The 14,757-nt window shown below is 47.1% G+C and overlaps 3 protein-coding genes across 3 annotated transcripts; all 3 read right to left on the bottom strand.

The window, feature by feature from the left end:
- Nucleotides 1–1,755: 1,755 nt before the first annotated feature.
- Nucleotides 1,756–3,255, bottom strand: LOC123105153 (CASP-like protein 5C1). The gene is made up of 3 exons (XM_044527157.1): nt 2,696–3,255; nt 2,265–2,397; nt 1,756–2,152 (listed from the first exon to the last, which is right to left on the bottom strand). Exons 1-3 carry the CDS (start codon nt 2,836–2,838, stop codon nt 1,958–1,960), a joined length of 471 nt encoding a protein of 156 aa, XP_044383092.1. The 5' UTR covers nt 2,839–3,255; the 3' UTR covers nt 1,756–1,957.
- A 5,552-nt stretch (nt 3,256–8,807) lies between these two features.
- LOC123105151 (cold-regulated 413 plasma membrane protein 1) lies at nt 8,808–11,214 on the bottom strand. Its single transcript, XM_044527156.1, has 4 exons — nt 10,895–11,214; nt 10,224–10,331; nt 9,607–9,677; nt 8,808–9,315 (listed from the first exon to the last, which is right to left on the bottom strand). The coding sequence occupies exons 1-4, from the start codon at nt 11,086–11,088 to the stop codon at nt 9,062–9,064; spliced, it is 627 nt and encodes a 208-aa protein (XP_044383091.1). The 5' UTR covers nt 11,089–11,214; the 3' UTR covers nt 8,808–9,061.
- Nucleotides 11,215–11,938: 724 nt separating this feature from the next.
- LOC123105150 (cold-regulated 413 plasma membrane protein 1) lies at nt 11,939–13,972 on the bottom strand. Its single transcript, XM_044527155.1, has 4 exons — nt 13,658–13,972; nt 13,398–13,505; nt 12,511–12,581; nt 11,939–12,381 (listed from the first exon to the last, which is right to left on the bottom strand). The coding sequence occupies exons 1-4, from the start codon at nt 13,840–13,842 to the stop codon at nt 12,122–12,124; spliced, it is 624 nt and encodes a 207-aa protein (XP_044383090.1). The 5' UTR covers nt 13,843–13,972; the 3' UTR covers nt 11,939–12,121.
- Between the last annotated feature and the right edge of the window lie 785 nt (nt 13,973–14,757).

The raw sequence follows: 14,757 nt of genomic DNA, 5'->3' as shown, positions 1-14,757 counted from the left end.
TTAAATTCAGGAACATTTTAAAAATTCTTAAACCTATGAATATTGTTTGCAAACATATATTTTTCAAATCAGGAAAAGCAGGGTAGCCCGTAATCTAAAAGAGCAAACATTAACATGCTTTTCTTAAGAACAACACCACAATTTTTTTCTCTTAGCATGACGACTTCCCGACTGTCTACTACAACAAGTTGTGCCCGACTCCGGCGATGGAGGGACGATGACGGCGGCACGCCTTCGGCTCGCTTCAGTGCTTGTAGTCGTCGCTAGGTGGTCTACGGATCTGGATGTAATTTTTTTTATTTCCGGTATTCGTTGTACTGCCATGATTGAAGATGAATAGATCGAAAATTTTCTCGCAAAAAAAAATCTCTTAGAAACCAACTGCCATGGGACAATGAGAGCATTATTGAACCTGGCCCACGTCGAAGTTTGTTGCTTAAGGCGATGAATAGAAACACTAGCAAATAATATCTAGAGCTATATATCACACGTTGCGTGGTGGAGTTCCGTCTCGCCTCTGACACGCGCTCTACTGGGCCGGCCTTTACTGTGATGGTCCTCTACTTGGCCATCTCACAAATAATATCTGCAGGTTGGCCGCCATACTTGGTTAGGCCATCTGGTGATTTTTTGTTCGTCCCTATAACGGCGGCGACATCATAATAAAGCTTGCAAGTTTACCTAGAAAAACCATGACATCTGCATTTTGTGCTCATCCCCAACCCGTGTGGCGCGAGAAGCCTTAAAGACCCGAAGCGTGTGCAAATCCTATTTCATGCGTACCCAATATGTCGCTTCGGGCCGCCTGCGCATTAGTGTGTCACATTTTATCTTCATCATTTTCTTTTTATTATTTTTAGAGGATTTTTAATATTATTCTTCCTCTTTTATTTACATTTTTGTTTCAATTTTTATAATTTTATTTATATTCTAAATTTTTATAATACAGCATGAACTTTTTTACAGCATCTGGGTCACAAATACATTATGAATATTTCTCGAATATGTGAACAAACATTTATACTCATGAACTTGTTTTTTTCTTTTCCATAATATGTTTTTATTTTTTCTGAAGTACCTTTTTTCAATATGCAAAATAAAACGATTTATATATTCTTGCAACACATTCTTAAATTTTGTTAATCAAATACTTTTTTATTAAACAATTATAATTGTGGAACTAGTTATCAGCTTGACGCAAAGCTATCCATGGGTAGGTGGTGAACGATGAGCTTGGTAAGGTGGGGATTGAGGTGGATTATGGCATGTACGGTGGGTTATAAGACAATCTTATCTTGATCGTGCCATGTAATCTAGAAATAACAAAGAAGATGATGCACAATGGGTGGTCTCTTAATCTTATGTCTAGTTCATAAAAATGTGGTGAGGCATTTGTTCTTAAGAGATCATTTGTTAACTAAGAGAAGGCAAAGGCTTTTCGCGTGTTTCTCTTTCTTACACCTCAACATTTGTCCGACATGACACCCCTAAGATAGCACTATTGCACATGCCGGAATGTCTACTTTGCACCGATAAATCTCCACCAACAAATGGTCACCATTTTCCTCAGAAAATGAAATATGCGCTACAAAAACATAACATCCATCAGCCTATTACCTACATATGTTGTTCCGTCTTCAGCAGCCTCCTGTATTTCTGCAGAAACTCTCGAGACACTGATCTCTACAAATGCTGTACTGACCAGAAACGAAAACAAAATATAATAGAACCCTATTATGCAAAGAGCAGATCGTGTGGAAAGTGGAATGTTAACTTCAAACAATCCTTAATGCTGATTAGTCAGAGGCAGGTTTATGAAATGAAATTTGAGTACAAAACCTTCCAGCTATACACATACAAAACCTTCCTTCCAGCTATACAGACTACGGAATTTAGAAGTGCTGCGGCGAGTCAGAGTCTGGCGTCCGCATCGGCGACCACCCACCCTCACCTCACCTCACCTGGAGGCGATGTACCAGAGGTTGAAGAGGGACGACGCGGCCGTGAGGAGCCAGGACAGGAACGCCATCATGGCGGAGAGCTGGTACCTCTCGCACAGCCTCGGGGCGCAGTGGGATCCGTGGAACTCCAGGAGGACGTCGATGACGGCGGCGCTTGAGCTCGCGGCCGCCAGCGACAGTATCGACAGCACCTGTGCAAATTTATTCTGTATATGTTCAGCATGCTTCTTATAGCACTAGTAAGGTTGAAGAATCGGGTATTGACACGAGGGGTAGATGCTAGCTACGTGGTGTGGTACATACCCAGTCTCCGACGACGACGATGGCCATGACACCGGGCACGTGGAGCGGGCACCCGACGAGTATGGAGTACATGTCGATCATGGCGAGCGTGCAGCTCCAGGGGACCAGCAGGCCCATGATCGTTACGAGGAAGCTGCCATGTTTTGCGCCGAGTTCAGAACAAACGACAGACTTCAGCATATTTTCATGCTTTTCATAACATATTTTCCATGTTTTTATAGGATCTATAAGAAGATCAATATTTCCATGTCTACGGAGAAAGAAAGATAGTACTCCTTTCGTAAAGAGATATAACTTTAAGAGCGTTTGGTTTTCCATGTCTCAGGAGAGAGAGAGAGAGAGAGAGAGAGAGAGAGAGAGAGAGAGAGAGAGAGAGAGAGAGAGAGAGAGAGAGAGAGAGAGAGAGAGAGAAGCATGCATGGAGTACATACCAGAAGGCAGTGTAGCTGAAGAACTCGACGCCGACGGACATGAACATGAGGGCCGCCGACGAGCAGGCAGCCTGCCCGATCCGGAGCCCCAGGCTGCCGGCGCTACCGACGGCGCCGGGCCCCGCGCTCCTCCCGCGATCCATCCACAGGAGGCGACGCGCTCACACCGCCGTCTCATCCCATGCGCGCCGAACCAACACACGCAGCCGTCGCCTTCCTCGTCCCGCACACCTGTCGGCCTCTCACGCGCGCGCCCTGCTATCTCCGGCTCGATCCTGCGACGAGGCAGCGGAGATATATGGAGGGAATGATGATGCGAGTGCGAGTGCGAGTGCGCGAGGGGGGAACAAAAGGCAGGGGGGACAGGATGAAAAGCTCAGGGCTTTGGGTGGACGGACGGGGGCCACCGGGCACTGGCGTGGGAGGGGAGCAGATTGATTCCTCTTCCTCTAGATTCTCTGCCTTTCTCAAGAGCCTTTTGATCGCCATGGCTGCCGCTTCCCGGTCTCGATCTCTCTCCCGTCGCCGTCTCCACCTGGATCACACTCGTGTACACGACACTGCCTAGACTATTGGTGAAACCAGTGTCGGTAAACCACACGTCTGTGCACGCTCCGGCCGCCGATCACGACGTCCGGGGAGACGTGGCGGCGCCGGGCACGCACGTAGACGCGGAAGGTGCGAGATCGGGGTCGGCGATATGAGTATGACTGGTCGTAACAAGGGGCGACGACGGGTGCGGTGGCTCTCGTGTCTTCAGGTGGATGCCGCATGGCACAGTGCCAGTGGTCTGGACGATCGATCGGTCACTGTTCGACCAAGTTGTGATGAGAGTGGAGAATAATCTCTGCAATGGAATCCGACAATATCTGCAAGGAAAAGGGTTAGAGGATAGGATGGCAGCCTTGAGGGGAAGAATGTGCTCTGCGCGCATTGGATGGCTGCGGTTGCATCGCGACAGACATGGAAAAAAAAGACAGGAAAAGAAAGGTGCTCCCTACGTTTTTTAATTCGGGAAAAAAAAGACAGACAAACGTTCACAGTGACAGGAAAAGAAAGGTGCTCCCTCCGTTTTTTCATCAGCCAAAACGTCAATCTAGAAATGGTTATGCCGGCCCATTCTCTCAGCGCTTGAAATTTTCTTTCCTCCCTTGGAATTACAGCCCTTTTTTATTTTTTTGCTTTCCTTTTGAAACCAGAGTATCTCTTCTCTTAAGTACTAATATAAGGTCCCTAGTGAAAGAACATGCGGTGCTTCCATGTTTGATTTTGGTAATTGACTAGTAAATGCGCACGTGCAGCGCACGTTAATATTTAGGAATATATTAATTGCATGCGAATATTAGGTATGCTATTATTTGTGTGTTAATCTATGATTAGTGCAATATTTGGTATGATATTAATTGCATGTTAAACATGTTTAATGCTCGCCATTGGAGCAGTCTAGGTCGTTGGATTAACTTAGTTCGATGGCCGAGATCAATTGGATCTGCCCCTTTCGGTATTTTTATATTGGTATAGATGACAATCTCTATGGACTAATGGTTGCCTTGAGTTATATTTAAAGGTTTTGTCCATAGGCTTTTCTTGGAGTACATGTGTTGGTTTCAAGGAGAGTTTGTGTCGACCAAGGTGTTATTCAAGGAATTATCCAAAGATTGGTCATTTAAGAGTTGAGCTTATTGCAAGCATGTCTTGAAGAAGAAGATTGTGTGATCATTCATGTTTACCTTCAAGACATCATCCAAACGAAGAGAGTTGGAAAGATTCAAGGTTGATCAAGACTAAGTCAAGAGTGAATCAAGTTGATCAACTCACAAAGCATAGAAGATGTACCGAGAGGGATCAAGTGATCCCATGGTTTGGTAAGCATTGTTTGTGCTTTGTGTACTAACCCATGGTCTATTTGAGAGTTCTACGTGGGGTTAGGTATGTGTTCATGGGCTTGTGTCAAGAGGAAGATATCACTCAACCCATGAAGAGGATGACATCAAGTGATGATCGTCATCAAGATTGCCGTGTGCAAGTTCAAGTGGATCATCGCGAAGAGATCAAGTGCTTGAAGCTTGCTGGCCATTGTGGTGACAATGGACTTGTGAAGATGTGCCGAAGAGTGGCCTACCCATAGTGGACTACGGGGGAGCAATCATCTAGTCTTCATCGTGCCAACGCAATCAAGTAAGGTAGTCCAACTTGAGGGAGTCAAAATCGTCATCATCTAGCTCAAGTGAACCATGTGCAAGGCAAAGGTTTGCTCTTGATAGGTTTTCTATTTTACCGGTCTCATGGTGGTAGTTTGGAGACCGGGTTATAGGATCGTTTGCCGTACTATCAAGGGGGGCTCTCAAGTTGGTAGCTTGATCGTATCGTTAGTAGAGAGCTCAAACCATTGCATCCTTGCATCATCTTTCTTGGTTCTTGTTTGGTTCTCTTTGTGAGTCTTAGAGCTTACGGTCATCTTGTTGGAAAGCTTGAGTTCATCGAAAACGGAGTTTGCTTGCATCTTCTATGATGTTTTCTATGTTGGAGGTTTTGCCGGTTCTTCTCGGTTGGAGGTTTCACTCCTCTTTTTGTTAGGCATACCTCCCCTGCCTCTTCTTACTATAACCAGCCGCTGTTTTGATGCTACTCGTCGTCTTGTTTCCAACAAGCTTGAGTTTGCTCAATTCGGAGCTCATATGCAGAAGTTATGGCAGTTCTTGTTTTCTTGAGTGTGGTTTTTGTCAGGGTCCCAGCGGTAGTACCGTGGTACCCAGCGGTAGTACCGCTGAGGGGTCTCAAGGGGCAGTACCGCTCCGCAGCAGTAGTACAGGCGGTGACTCCTCAGCAGTACTACCGCTGGCTTACCAGGTCCCTACCGCGTCGATTCGAGGGGTCTTTTTCTGTGTCGGATTGTGCGGTACCTCGCTACGGCAGTAGTGCGGCAGTACCGCTCCTTAGGGGCAGTACCGCCCTTCCTCCGCGGTAGTACCGCCCGGTTCCCTCTTTCCCTTTCCCCTTCGTTCTGCGCGGCAGTACCGCCGAAGGGAGCGGTAGTACCGCTTAACCCAGCGGTAGTACCGCTGTCTCCTGCGGCACTACTGCCCCAAGGTTCATGTTTTGTTACTCCTTTTCTCTGTTTCTTCTGCCTGAGCGGTAGTACCGCTCGTGTGCGGGCTGAGCACATAACGGTTGGATTTCCCCCCTCCTATAAAAGGGGGTCTTCTTCCCCATTGAACCTTATCCTTTGAACTCGTGTTCTTCCCCCATTGTTGACCTTCTTCGAGCTTGCTAACTCTCAATCCCTCCATGGATTCTTGCTAGTTCTTGAGGGAAAAGAGAGAGGAGATCTAGATCCACATTTCCACCAATCACTTTCTTCTCTATGTGAGGGGAACCCCTTGGATCTAGATCTTGGAGTTCTTGGTGTTCTCTTTCTTGTTCTTCCTCTCATTTTCCTCCCTAGCATTAGTTGCTTCGGTGGGATTTGAGAGAGAAGGACTTGGGCACTCCGTGTGCCCTTGCCATTGCATATGGTGCATCGGTTTGAGTTCTCCACGTGATACGTGGAAGTTACAAGTTGAGAAGCTTATTACTCTTGGGTGCTTGGTATCCTTGAGCTTGTTCCTCTTGGGTGCTTGGGCGCCCTAGACGGTTGTTGGTGTTCGGAGCTCAATCATTGTGGTGCAAAGCTCCGGGCAAGCATCGGGGTCTCCAATTAGGTTGTGGAGATCGCCCCGAGCAATTTGACGGGTACCGATGACCGCCCCCAAGGGTTGCCAAAGTGTACGGGTTCGGTGACCGCCCCCAAGGGTTGCCATTTGTACGGGTTCGGTGACCGCCCTCAAGGGTCCCTTAGTGGAATCACGGCATCTTGCATTGTGCGAGAGCGTGAGGAGATTACGGTGGCCCTAGTGGCTTCTTGGGGAGCATTGTGCCTCCACACCGCTCCAAACGGAGATTAGCATCCGCAAGGGTGTGAACTTCGGGATACATCGTCTCCTCGTGCCTCGGTTATCTCTTACCCGAGCCCTTTACTTATGCACTTTACTTTGTGATAGCCATATTGTTTCTTGTCATATATCTTGCTATCACATAGTTGCTTATCTTTCTTAGCATAAGTTGTTGGTGCACATAGGTGAGCCTAATTGTTTTAGGTTTTGTGCTTGGCAAATTAACCGCTAGGTTTATTCCGCATTTGTTCAAGCCTAAACCGTAATTATTTTAAAACGCCTATTCACCCCCCCCTCTAGGCGACATCCACGATCTTTCACCTAGGAATGAAGCCTCTTGGTGCATCAAGGTAGTTTTTCCATTCATGGCCCCACATGTCAGGGAGTGGATCGATAGTGGGCAGTTGTCGAGCCTATCCGCAGAAGAACGTGATGTTCCTATGCCACACCGTTTGAGAGACAAATCTTTAAATTCATTGATATTTTATTTTAAATTTATGAATTTTTTAAAATGTATGAACAGTTTTTAAATTTGGGGAACTTCTTTTGAAATCCAAGAACATTTTTTAAGTCATGGACATTTTCTTTTGAGAGAAACATTTTATGAAATTCGTAAAAAATTTCTAAATTTGCGAATATTTTCTAAATTCGTGAACATTTTAAAATTCATGAACCATGTTTTCAAATTATAAACATCTTATAAATTTATGAACTTTTAATTTTTTACCATGTTTTTTTACATTTCAGAACATTTTATATTTTTTGGAACATTGTAAAGATCCTCTCTAGTTGTTTCAACTTTCGTTCCTCTTTGATTTTTCCTTCGCTTCTCCAGATGGTCGAGGCCCAACTGGGGGACTAGCCGGCTAACAGAAGCGCATTCTAGGGCATGCGTGTTTGGTTTTAGCCAACCAACTCAAAAATACCTCCTATATTTTAACCTAATTTTTTCATCACCGCCACTTCCTGATCCGAGGAGAACATGGATTTAGCTCTTTTGCGGCACCCTGTCGAAGGGGAAATCGATCTTCATCAACATCTCATCGTCCCTTGCATCATGCCGCGCCTGCAGGATGGAAACATTCTCTTGTCCTGTCCTGCAAGAACCTCTTTCTTCTGACCGCCAGGCCCCTGCTTCTCTCCCATGCGGCAGAGCCACAACAAAGCGCACATCCCCTGCCACGGAAACGCTCTCGGGACCTGTCATGTACGAGCCACTTTCCAAGCGCTATGGCCTTAGCGTCACCGTGCCCACCTTGGACAGCTCCAGCGCAATGCGGAGGACCAGCTCTCGTCGACTCGAAGTTGGAACAGTTGCCGGGGCTCGACATCTCACCGGAGTCGTCGGATTCGATCCATGTCGAAGAAATCGAAGAGAGGAGAAGAGGGGACAAAGCGAGAGAGGAGAGTGAAGTGAGTTAGGGTTCCGGATTGGGGGTTTTGTGGGGACGGAGTGGGGTTGGTGGTGGACCAGGCTGACGTGGCGGACGCGCCCGGGTGCGCCCCGGCCGCCCCATATCCGCTCTACATTTGGTCTAGATATGAGGGGCGCCAGACAGCCCTAGCGTTTGAGACCGGTTTGAGGAGTACGGGTGGGTCAGTTTTTTTAACCGGTCAGTAACCGATCCTCTGCCGAGGCGCCGGGCTGTAGATGCTCTTGGGTTCTCAATTTAGAGGTGGAAAGGATGATTAGAGCATTTGTTACATCTTAAGGCAAAGCTTTGTCCAGTTTATAATATTTAGAGGCGGAATGGATGATTAGAGCATTTGTTACATCTTAAGGCAAAGCTTTGTCCACTTTACAATATTGGATGAAATATTCTTTCAACGAGTGGCCATGTTTCCATCAATAGCGATACGTTTATAGTGACTTCATCAATCTCAATACCATTCGACAGTCTCTCGATTCATAGCGATATGTTTATAGTGATTTTGTCAATCTCAAGACCGTTTATAGTGATTTCATTAATCTCAAGACCATTCGACAGTCTCTTGATTCATATTAGTGAGCGTATGGACATGTTTGTGAGCTCATAGGTGGGAGTGTCTGTGCGTGTTTGTGAGAGTTTACATCTGTAATGTGTTTCTATTAAAACTATATTGGGTGATAATAGGCTCATAAAGCATTACATGCACGCAATATACGACCAAACACGAGAGAATTTAGACAGCAGCTCGACTTCAATACACCAATCAACAGTGATGATGTTCTTATTGATGGTTCTGTACACCCAAATCAAGGAAACAAGGATTCTGATACCAAAACTACAACAAATCGAAACATGTGTCCATCAAAAGGTACAAACATGCACAGCTCATCGGCGCCGAACGACCCACACCGAATCAACATCAATAACGTCCACAGGATGAATTACCAAACATCGAACAGAACTGCACAAGGCAATCAATGGCGATACTGATAGCAGTAGATGTCCTACAGGAGCCAGAGCACCAGGACCCAGACTGGGTAGACGAAGAGCAGGACGATGCCGATGGTGTTGGAGACGCCATTGGCCTTCCTGAAGGCCTCCCTGAAGCCTCCTGACACCCTGATGTGCTCTTGGAGCAGGTAGCACCCGATGGCGAGGCATATGAAGACGCCGACAAGATCGTTCCTGAAGTGCTCCGCAAAGAGGCTGGGGGCGACCACCGTGAGAAGAATCAGAGAGCCAGGCAGCTCTAGCCAATCTGATACACATGATGAAAATCATTGTGAGATGTCTGTAACATTTTAACGGCTTATTAAGTACTTCCTCTGTCCCATAATATAAGAACGTTTTTGAAGCTATGTTAGCTTCAAAAATGATCTTATATTATGGGACGGAGGGAGTAGATGAAAAATAAGGACACATTTTTCGGTAGTGTTATATAAGCTGAAAAATATCTTCACAGGGCACAACAAAGATGAGAAATGCAACACATAGAGATAATTTGCTAGGGGCAGCAAGGATAGGTAAAAAAATAGATAGGAAATGATACCAGGGAAGTGACGCGGGAAGAAGAGCCGCAGGATGACTACAACGAATGCAATCCAGGCACCAACCTCTCCCCTGCAATTTTGATGTTTGATGATCACAAATTTGATTCAAATACCTATATCTAATGCTGTACAATTAAAGCAACAGAGGATATTGCACCATGGAAGTATCAGCCAGTAAGGCAGAGGCAGTGATCCTTCAACCGATAGACAACAAGCATGAAAAAATACCTCGACTTTTGCAGTGAGGTAGCAATATGTTAAAATAACCTATATTGAGCATGTATCTTACCTCACTTTATCAACAACCTATAAAGTCCTTTGAGCCTATCCTCAGTGAAGTGACCTTTTTTTAAGAAGACCGACACTCTGGCACTATAGCCGGTGATATCAACCAACAATGAACAATATCTTACCTCGCTTTATCAACAACCTAATGCACTATTTTTTCATTCTGGAAAACATACATGAAATATTTCGATTTTCTAAGTTCAGAATTTCAGATATTTCAAATTGGTTAATCCGCAGGAATGCAACAATCCTCCACAGCTACTAACAACTGCATTTAAACTGAAAACATGAACTGATGCTGCAGAAGGGAAATTGCGACCATACCCACCTTACGAGAGAGAATAGTACACCAGGCAGGGTGAAGAAAATGTAAGGGACCAAGAGTCCCGTCAGCATGTTGGTCTTCCAGTTGGTCTTGTCCAATACCAAGAGGTACCTGCAGTAGATGAGAACAGCAAAGTTCAGACAATGCATAATCCGGCGACCAACCGACAATTGCCAAGAAGGTAGCAATCTCAGGTTAAGTGGACACACAAACTCCTCAACTCCTCTAAGTTTTCAAAGTAAAGATTGAAGAGAAAATCATATATAGGCCGCAGAATCATCCTAACAGGTAACAGCTTAACATCACAGCATATACGCTTTGATAAGGTCCGACTTCTGTCTATATGTTAGGGATGTTTGCTTCGCAAGTCCCACAAAATTAATGGTGAACATTTCCTACCAAGCTACCGTTTTCACCGAGGCTTTGGCACGAATTTGACAGCGTTCGGCATCTCCCTCTAGGATACCGCAGTTAAATTACACGCTCAAGCTTACTAAAAAATTACTGCTTCCAAGGGAATATGCTGTCGCGATGTTTTCTCGCAGGCATCTCAACTGCTCCCTGGCGTGATCCTCCCGAAATGGTCAGGAGGCGAGGGAGATCGGAGATCCCCTTTGCAGAAACAAAGCTCGTCCCAGCAAGGAAAATAGAAGGGAAGAAAGGGGAATACTGACACGGCGGCGATGAAGGCGAGCCACTTGAGGAAGTGGCGGCCGAAGCCGAGGCCGCCGCCGAGGACGATGGCGTGGTTGGCGAGCTTCCGCGCGGCCAGGCCCAGCTCCCGCAGGTCCGACTCGAGCAGCGCCTGCGCCGCCTCCGACGCGCCGGACGCCGCGCCCGCCTTCATCGCGAGGAACGACGGCGCCATCTCCCCCGAGTCGCCGAGACCTCGAGAATTCTCAAGATAGACGGATGGATGGGCTCGGGTCTGGGTTCGATTTGTGCTTTGGCTTTGGCTGTGCGGATAGGAGGAAATATGTACAGGCCGGCAGCTGAGTTAGCTGGACCTTGCTGGGGTCGACGGAACGGAACAGGTGGCGCTCGGTCTCGACACTTCTCTACACACCCGCTGGACGGACACGTGGGGAACAGATCGCAACTGTATTATTGCATGCATGCAGTATCTTAGCTTTAGCTTGCTGTCACGGGATTTGACTTTTGACCACAATATGTATTTCTGTATTATGTGCTCCCTCCGCTATGTGTATTTGACAAATCTAAGACAAGTAATTTGCGACGGAGGTAGTATTACAGAAATGCTTGTTCGACATATTATAAGAGGTTCCAAAGATTGTTCGCTTTTATTTTTATGTCTAAAAATAAACTTACAGTCCCTCTAAATTACTTGTCTTAGACTCGAGACGAAGAGAGTTATCATTTAGGCCTTGTTCGGTTGCAGCAAAATTAAAAGGGATTGAAGTGGATTAAATTTCATACAAGTCAAAATCTCACTCAGTCCCCTCCAAACCTCTCTAACCCCCTACAGGAGAGGTTTAACCGAACAAGGCCGTAGCGATTCTTGTGTTACAAAGATTGTTCACTTTTTTATAAGGTTCCTCCGTGGTTCTGAAGATCTCCCACCATAGTATGAAGAAAACTAATATAGGGTGCGATTAGAGTAATTAATAAGCTCATAACACATCAGTTGCACGTGACCATCATACGGACATCCATGAGAGAACATGGCCAGCAGCTCATCACTTGAATGCACCCACCGATCAACAGAGCAGACGTTTTTATTGATGGCTATGTACCCACAGATCAAGGAAACAAATTAAGACGTGACACCAAATCGAAACATGGCCGAGACATTCAACAGGTACAAGAGCGCATGGTTCATCGACACCAAATCGCCGGAGAAAAACATCACATGATGAACCCCAAAAACAGCGGCGAACGGTCTACAGGAACCACATGACGACGGCCCAGACCGGGTAGATGAAGAGGAGGAGGATGCCGATGGTGTTGGACCAGCCATTGGGCTTCTTGAAGGCCTCCTTGAGGCCACCCGACGCCTTGATGTGCTCGTGGAGCAGGTAGCACCCGATGACCAGGCACACGCCGACGCCGATGATGAGCCAGGAGCCCCGGAAGGTGTCGGCGAAGATGGCGGGGGCGACCACCGTGAGGAGGATCAGAGACCCAGGCAGCTCCAGCCAGTCTGACAACATGATGCAAATCCCCATTGTGAGATTTATGCAACATTTTAAAGTTTAGCTTGTTGAGTACATGAAGGAATTTGCTAGGGGGCAACTATAAGCACAAGAAACAGAGAGCAAAATGATAGTACCAGGGAAGTGGCGCGGAAAGAACAGCCGCAGGACGACAAAAACGAACGCAACCCAGCTACCAATCTCCCCCCTGCAATTTTGATGTTGAGCAATCAGGAATTTGTTTCGTATATATGTACTCCCTCCGTTCCGAATTACTCGTCGCAAAAATGGATGTATCTAGATGTATTTTAGTTCTAGATACATCCATTTCTGAGACGAGTAATTTGAAACGGAGGGAGTATGTATGTAATAATGCTGTAAAATTGTAGCAGATCAACAGACGATATGGCATCATGGAAGTATCTGCAACTGCAACTAGCATCACTTATATAAGTATGAAAAAGGTAGCTTGAGTTCTGCAGCCAGGTAACAATAGCCCATATGCACAAGTTTTCATTTTTTATGATCTTCGGACCCTTGCCTATCATGTGAATCAATTGCCGAAAAATAACATCTTATATCTGCAGTAGTATTTTTCTCTTTTCATTTTTTCAAACAAGGAGGCGTCCTCAGTCCACTACTACTATCACTGATAAGTGATATCGGATCTAGTTTTCTTTTAAGAAGTGATATGGGAATAACCACGTCCAGACCAGCATCTAGTGCCGACACAAAAGCAAAGTACAAAAAAACTGAAGTAAACCACTGAAAGTGGATCCGGACCGCAGAACGCTAGCCAGCCACCAGCACCACAGCTGGATGTTCACCACTGTGTTTTCTTTATCTTTTTGGGGAAAATATGTACGCAATATTTAGATTTTGTGAGCTAACATCTTTCAGACTGACGAGTTATTAATCCGTCGCAAAGCAACAGTTCCACAGCTCAGTGGAAATTGCATGCAAAATTTAAAATCTGAAGGGACGCTGCAGACTGCAGTAGTAGAGAATTTGCGAGGATAATCACCTTATGAAGCCGAAGAGCAGGCCGGGCATGGTGAAGAAAATGTAAGGGACCAAGAGGCCCGTCAGCATGTTGGTCTTCCAGTTGGTCTTGTCCAGCACCAACAGATATCTGCAGCAGCAGAAGAAGATAAACAGCGAGGTTCAGAGAGATGCATAGCTCTGCGACAACTGACGGAAGAAAAATTTACAAGATAATAAGGGGGGGGGGGGGGGGGGGGGGGGGGGGGAAGGAGGGAGGGGGGCTGGTGGGAAGGCACTGACACGGCGGCGGCGAAGGCGAGCCACTGGAGGAAGGTGCCGATGAAGCCGATGCCGCCGCCGAGGACGATGGCGTGGTTGGCGAGCTTCCGCGCCGCCATGGTCAGCTCCCGCAGGTCCGACTCCAGCAGCGCCTCCGACGCGCCGGCCGCCGGGCCCGTCTTCATCGCGAGGAGCGACTTTGCCATGGCCGACCGCGCGAGACCTCTCTCAGTTATCACTCTCGCTCTTTTCTCTCCGGATCGAGCTCTGCTGTCTGCACAGCACAGGCCGAGAGTTGGGTATATGTACAGGCAACTGGACCGGGGTGGTCGACGGAACGGAACAGGTGGCGGTCGACCTGGACGATTCCGGGGGCAGCGTCCGCTGGCCCCGGGACACGTGGGGCATGGGCATTACTGGAGCTGCATTATTGCGTGCATGCATGCATGCATTACAGCGTTATCGAGTTTTTCTGCCGATGAAGCGTCATCGAGTCTGACCTTTGACCTCCGGGTGTACTTACAAAATGCAGCAAGGAAAAAACAGGCAAAATGCGAGTGACTTTAGCCGGCGACCGTAGGTTTTTGAAGTAGTTACACAAGTCCGATCCAGATTTAGCAAAACCAGAAGTGTCTTAAGGAGCGGAACAACGTGTCTGCCGTATCCTCCACACAAGCGGTACACTCCAAGCCTATGTCGACGGCGATTCATTTGGCACCCATGTCTGGCAGCCGTACGCATCATCTTTTTAAACGGATTACTCTCAGGATCGCCGTCGACATAGGCTCCGCATCAATGCGTGGCCACCCACCGCCGGGACCATCAGATTAACCCGAAATCCGGCGCCAAACCACCCCTGCTAATCCTAATCAAGCCTCTCCGTCGACCACAAATATCAAGCGTATGAGGCATCTGTCTTTATCAAAGGTTCCACGTTTGCCTGCCGGATCGCCATGGTCGAATATCTTATTGGCGGTGTTCATGTGGTGGGGTCCCGTGATTCAGCCGGCGCGCGAGCTGTCACGTCTAGAAGTCGGCAGAAGGCCCCGCGCCACTGGAACGCCGCCACGTGGGTACTGCGAGGGACGTGTTGGAGCACGTACGTCGCCCTTGCTGTCCTC

Source organism: Triticum aestivum, chromosome 5A, assembly GCF_018294505.1.
Source record: "Triticum aestivum cultivar Chinese Spring chromosome 5A, IWGSC CS RefSeq v2.1, whole genome shotgun sequence".
Lineage (NCBI taxonomy): Eukaryota > Viridiplantae > Streptophyta > Magnoliopsida > Poales > Poaceae > Triticum > Triticum aestivum.
The sequence above is the reverse complement of the archived record's forward strand: the minus strand, read 5'-3'. Positions and strand labels throughout refer to the sequence as shown.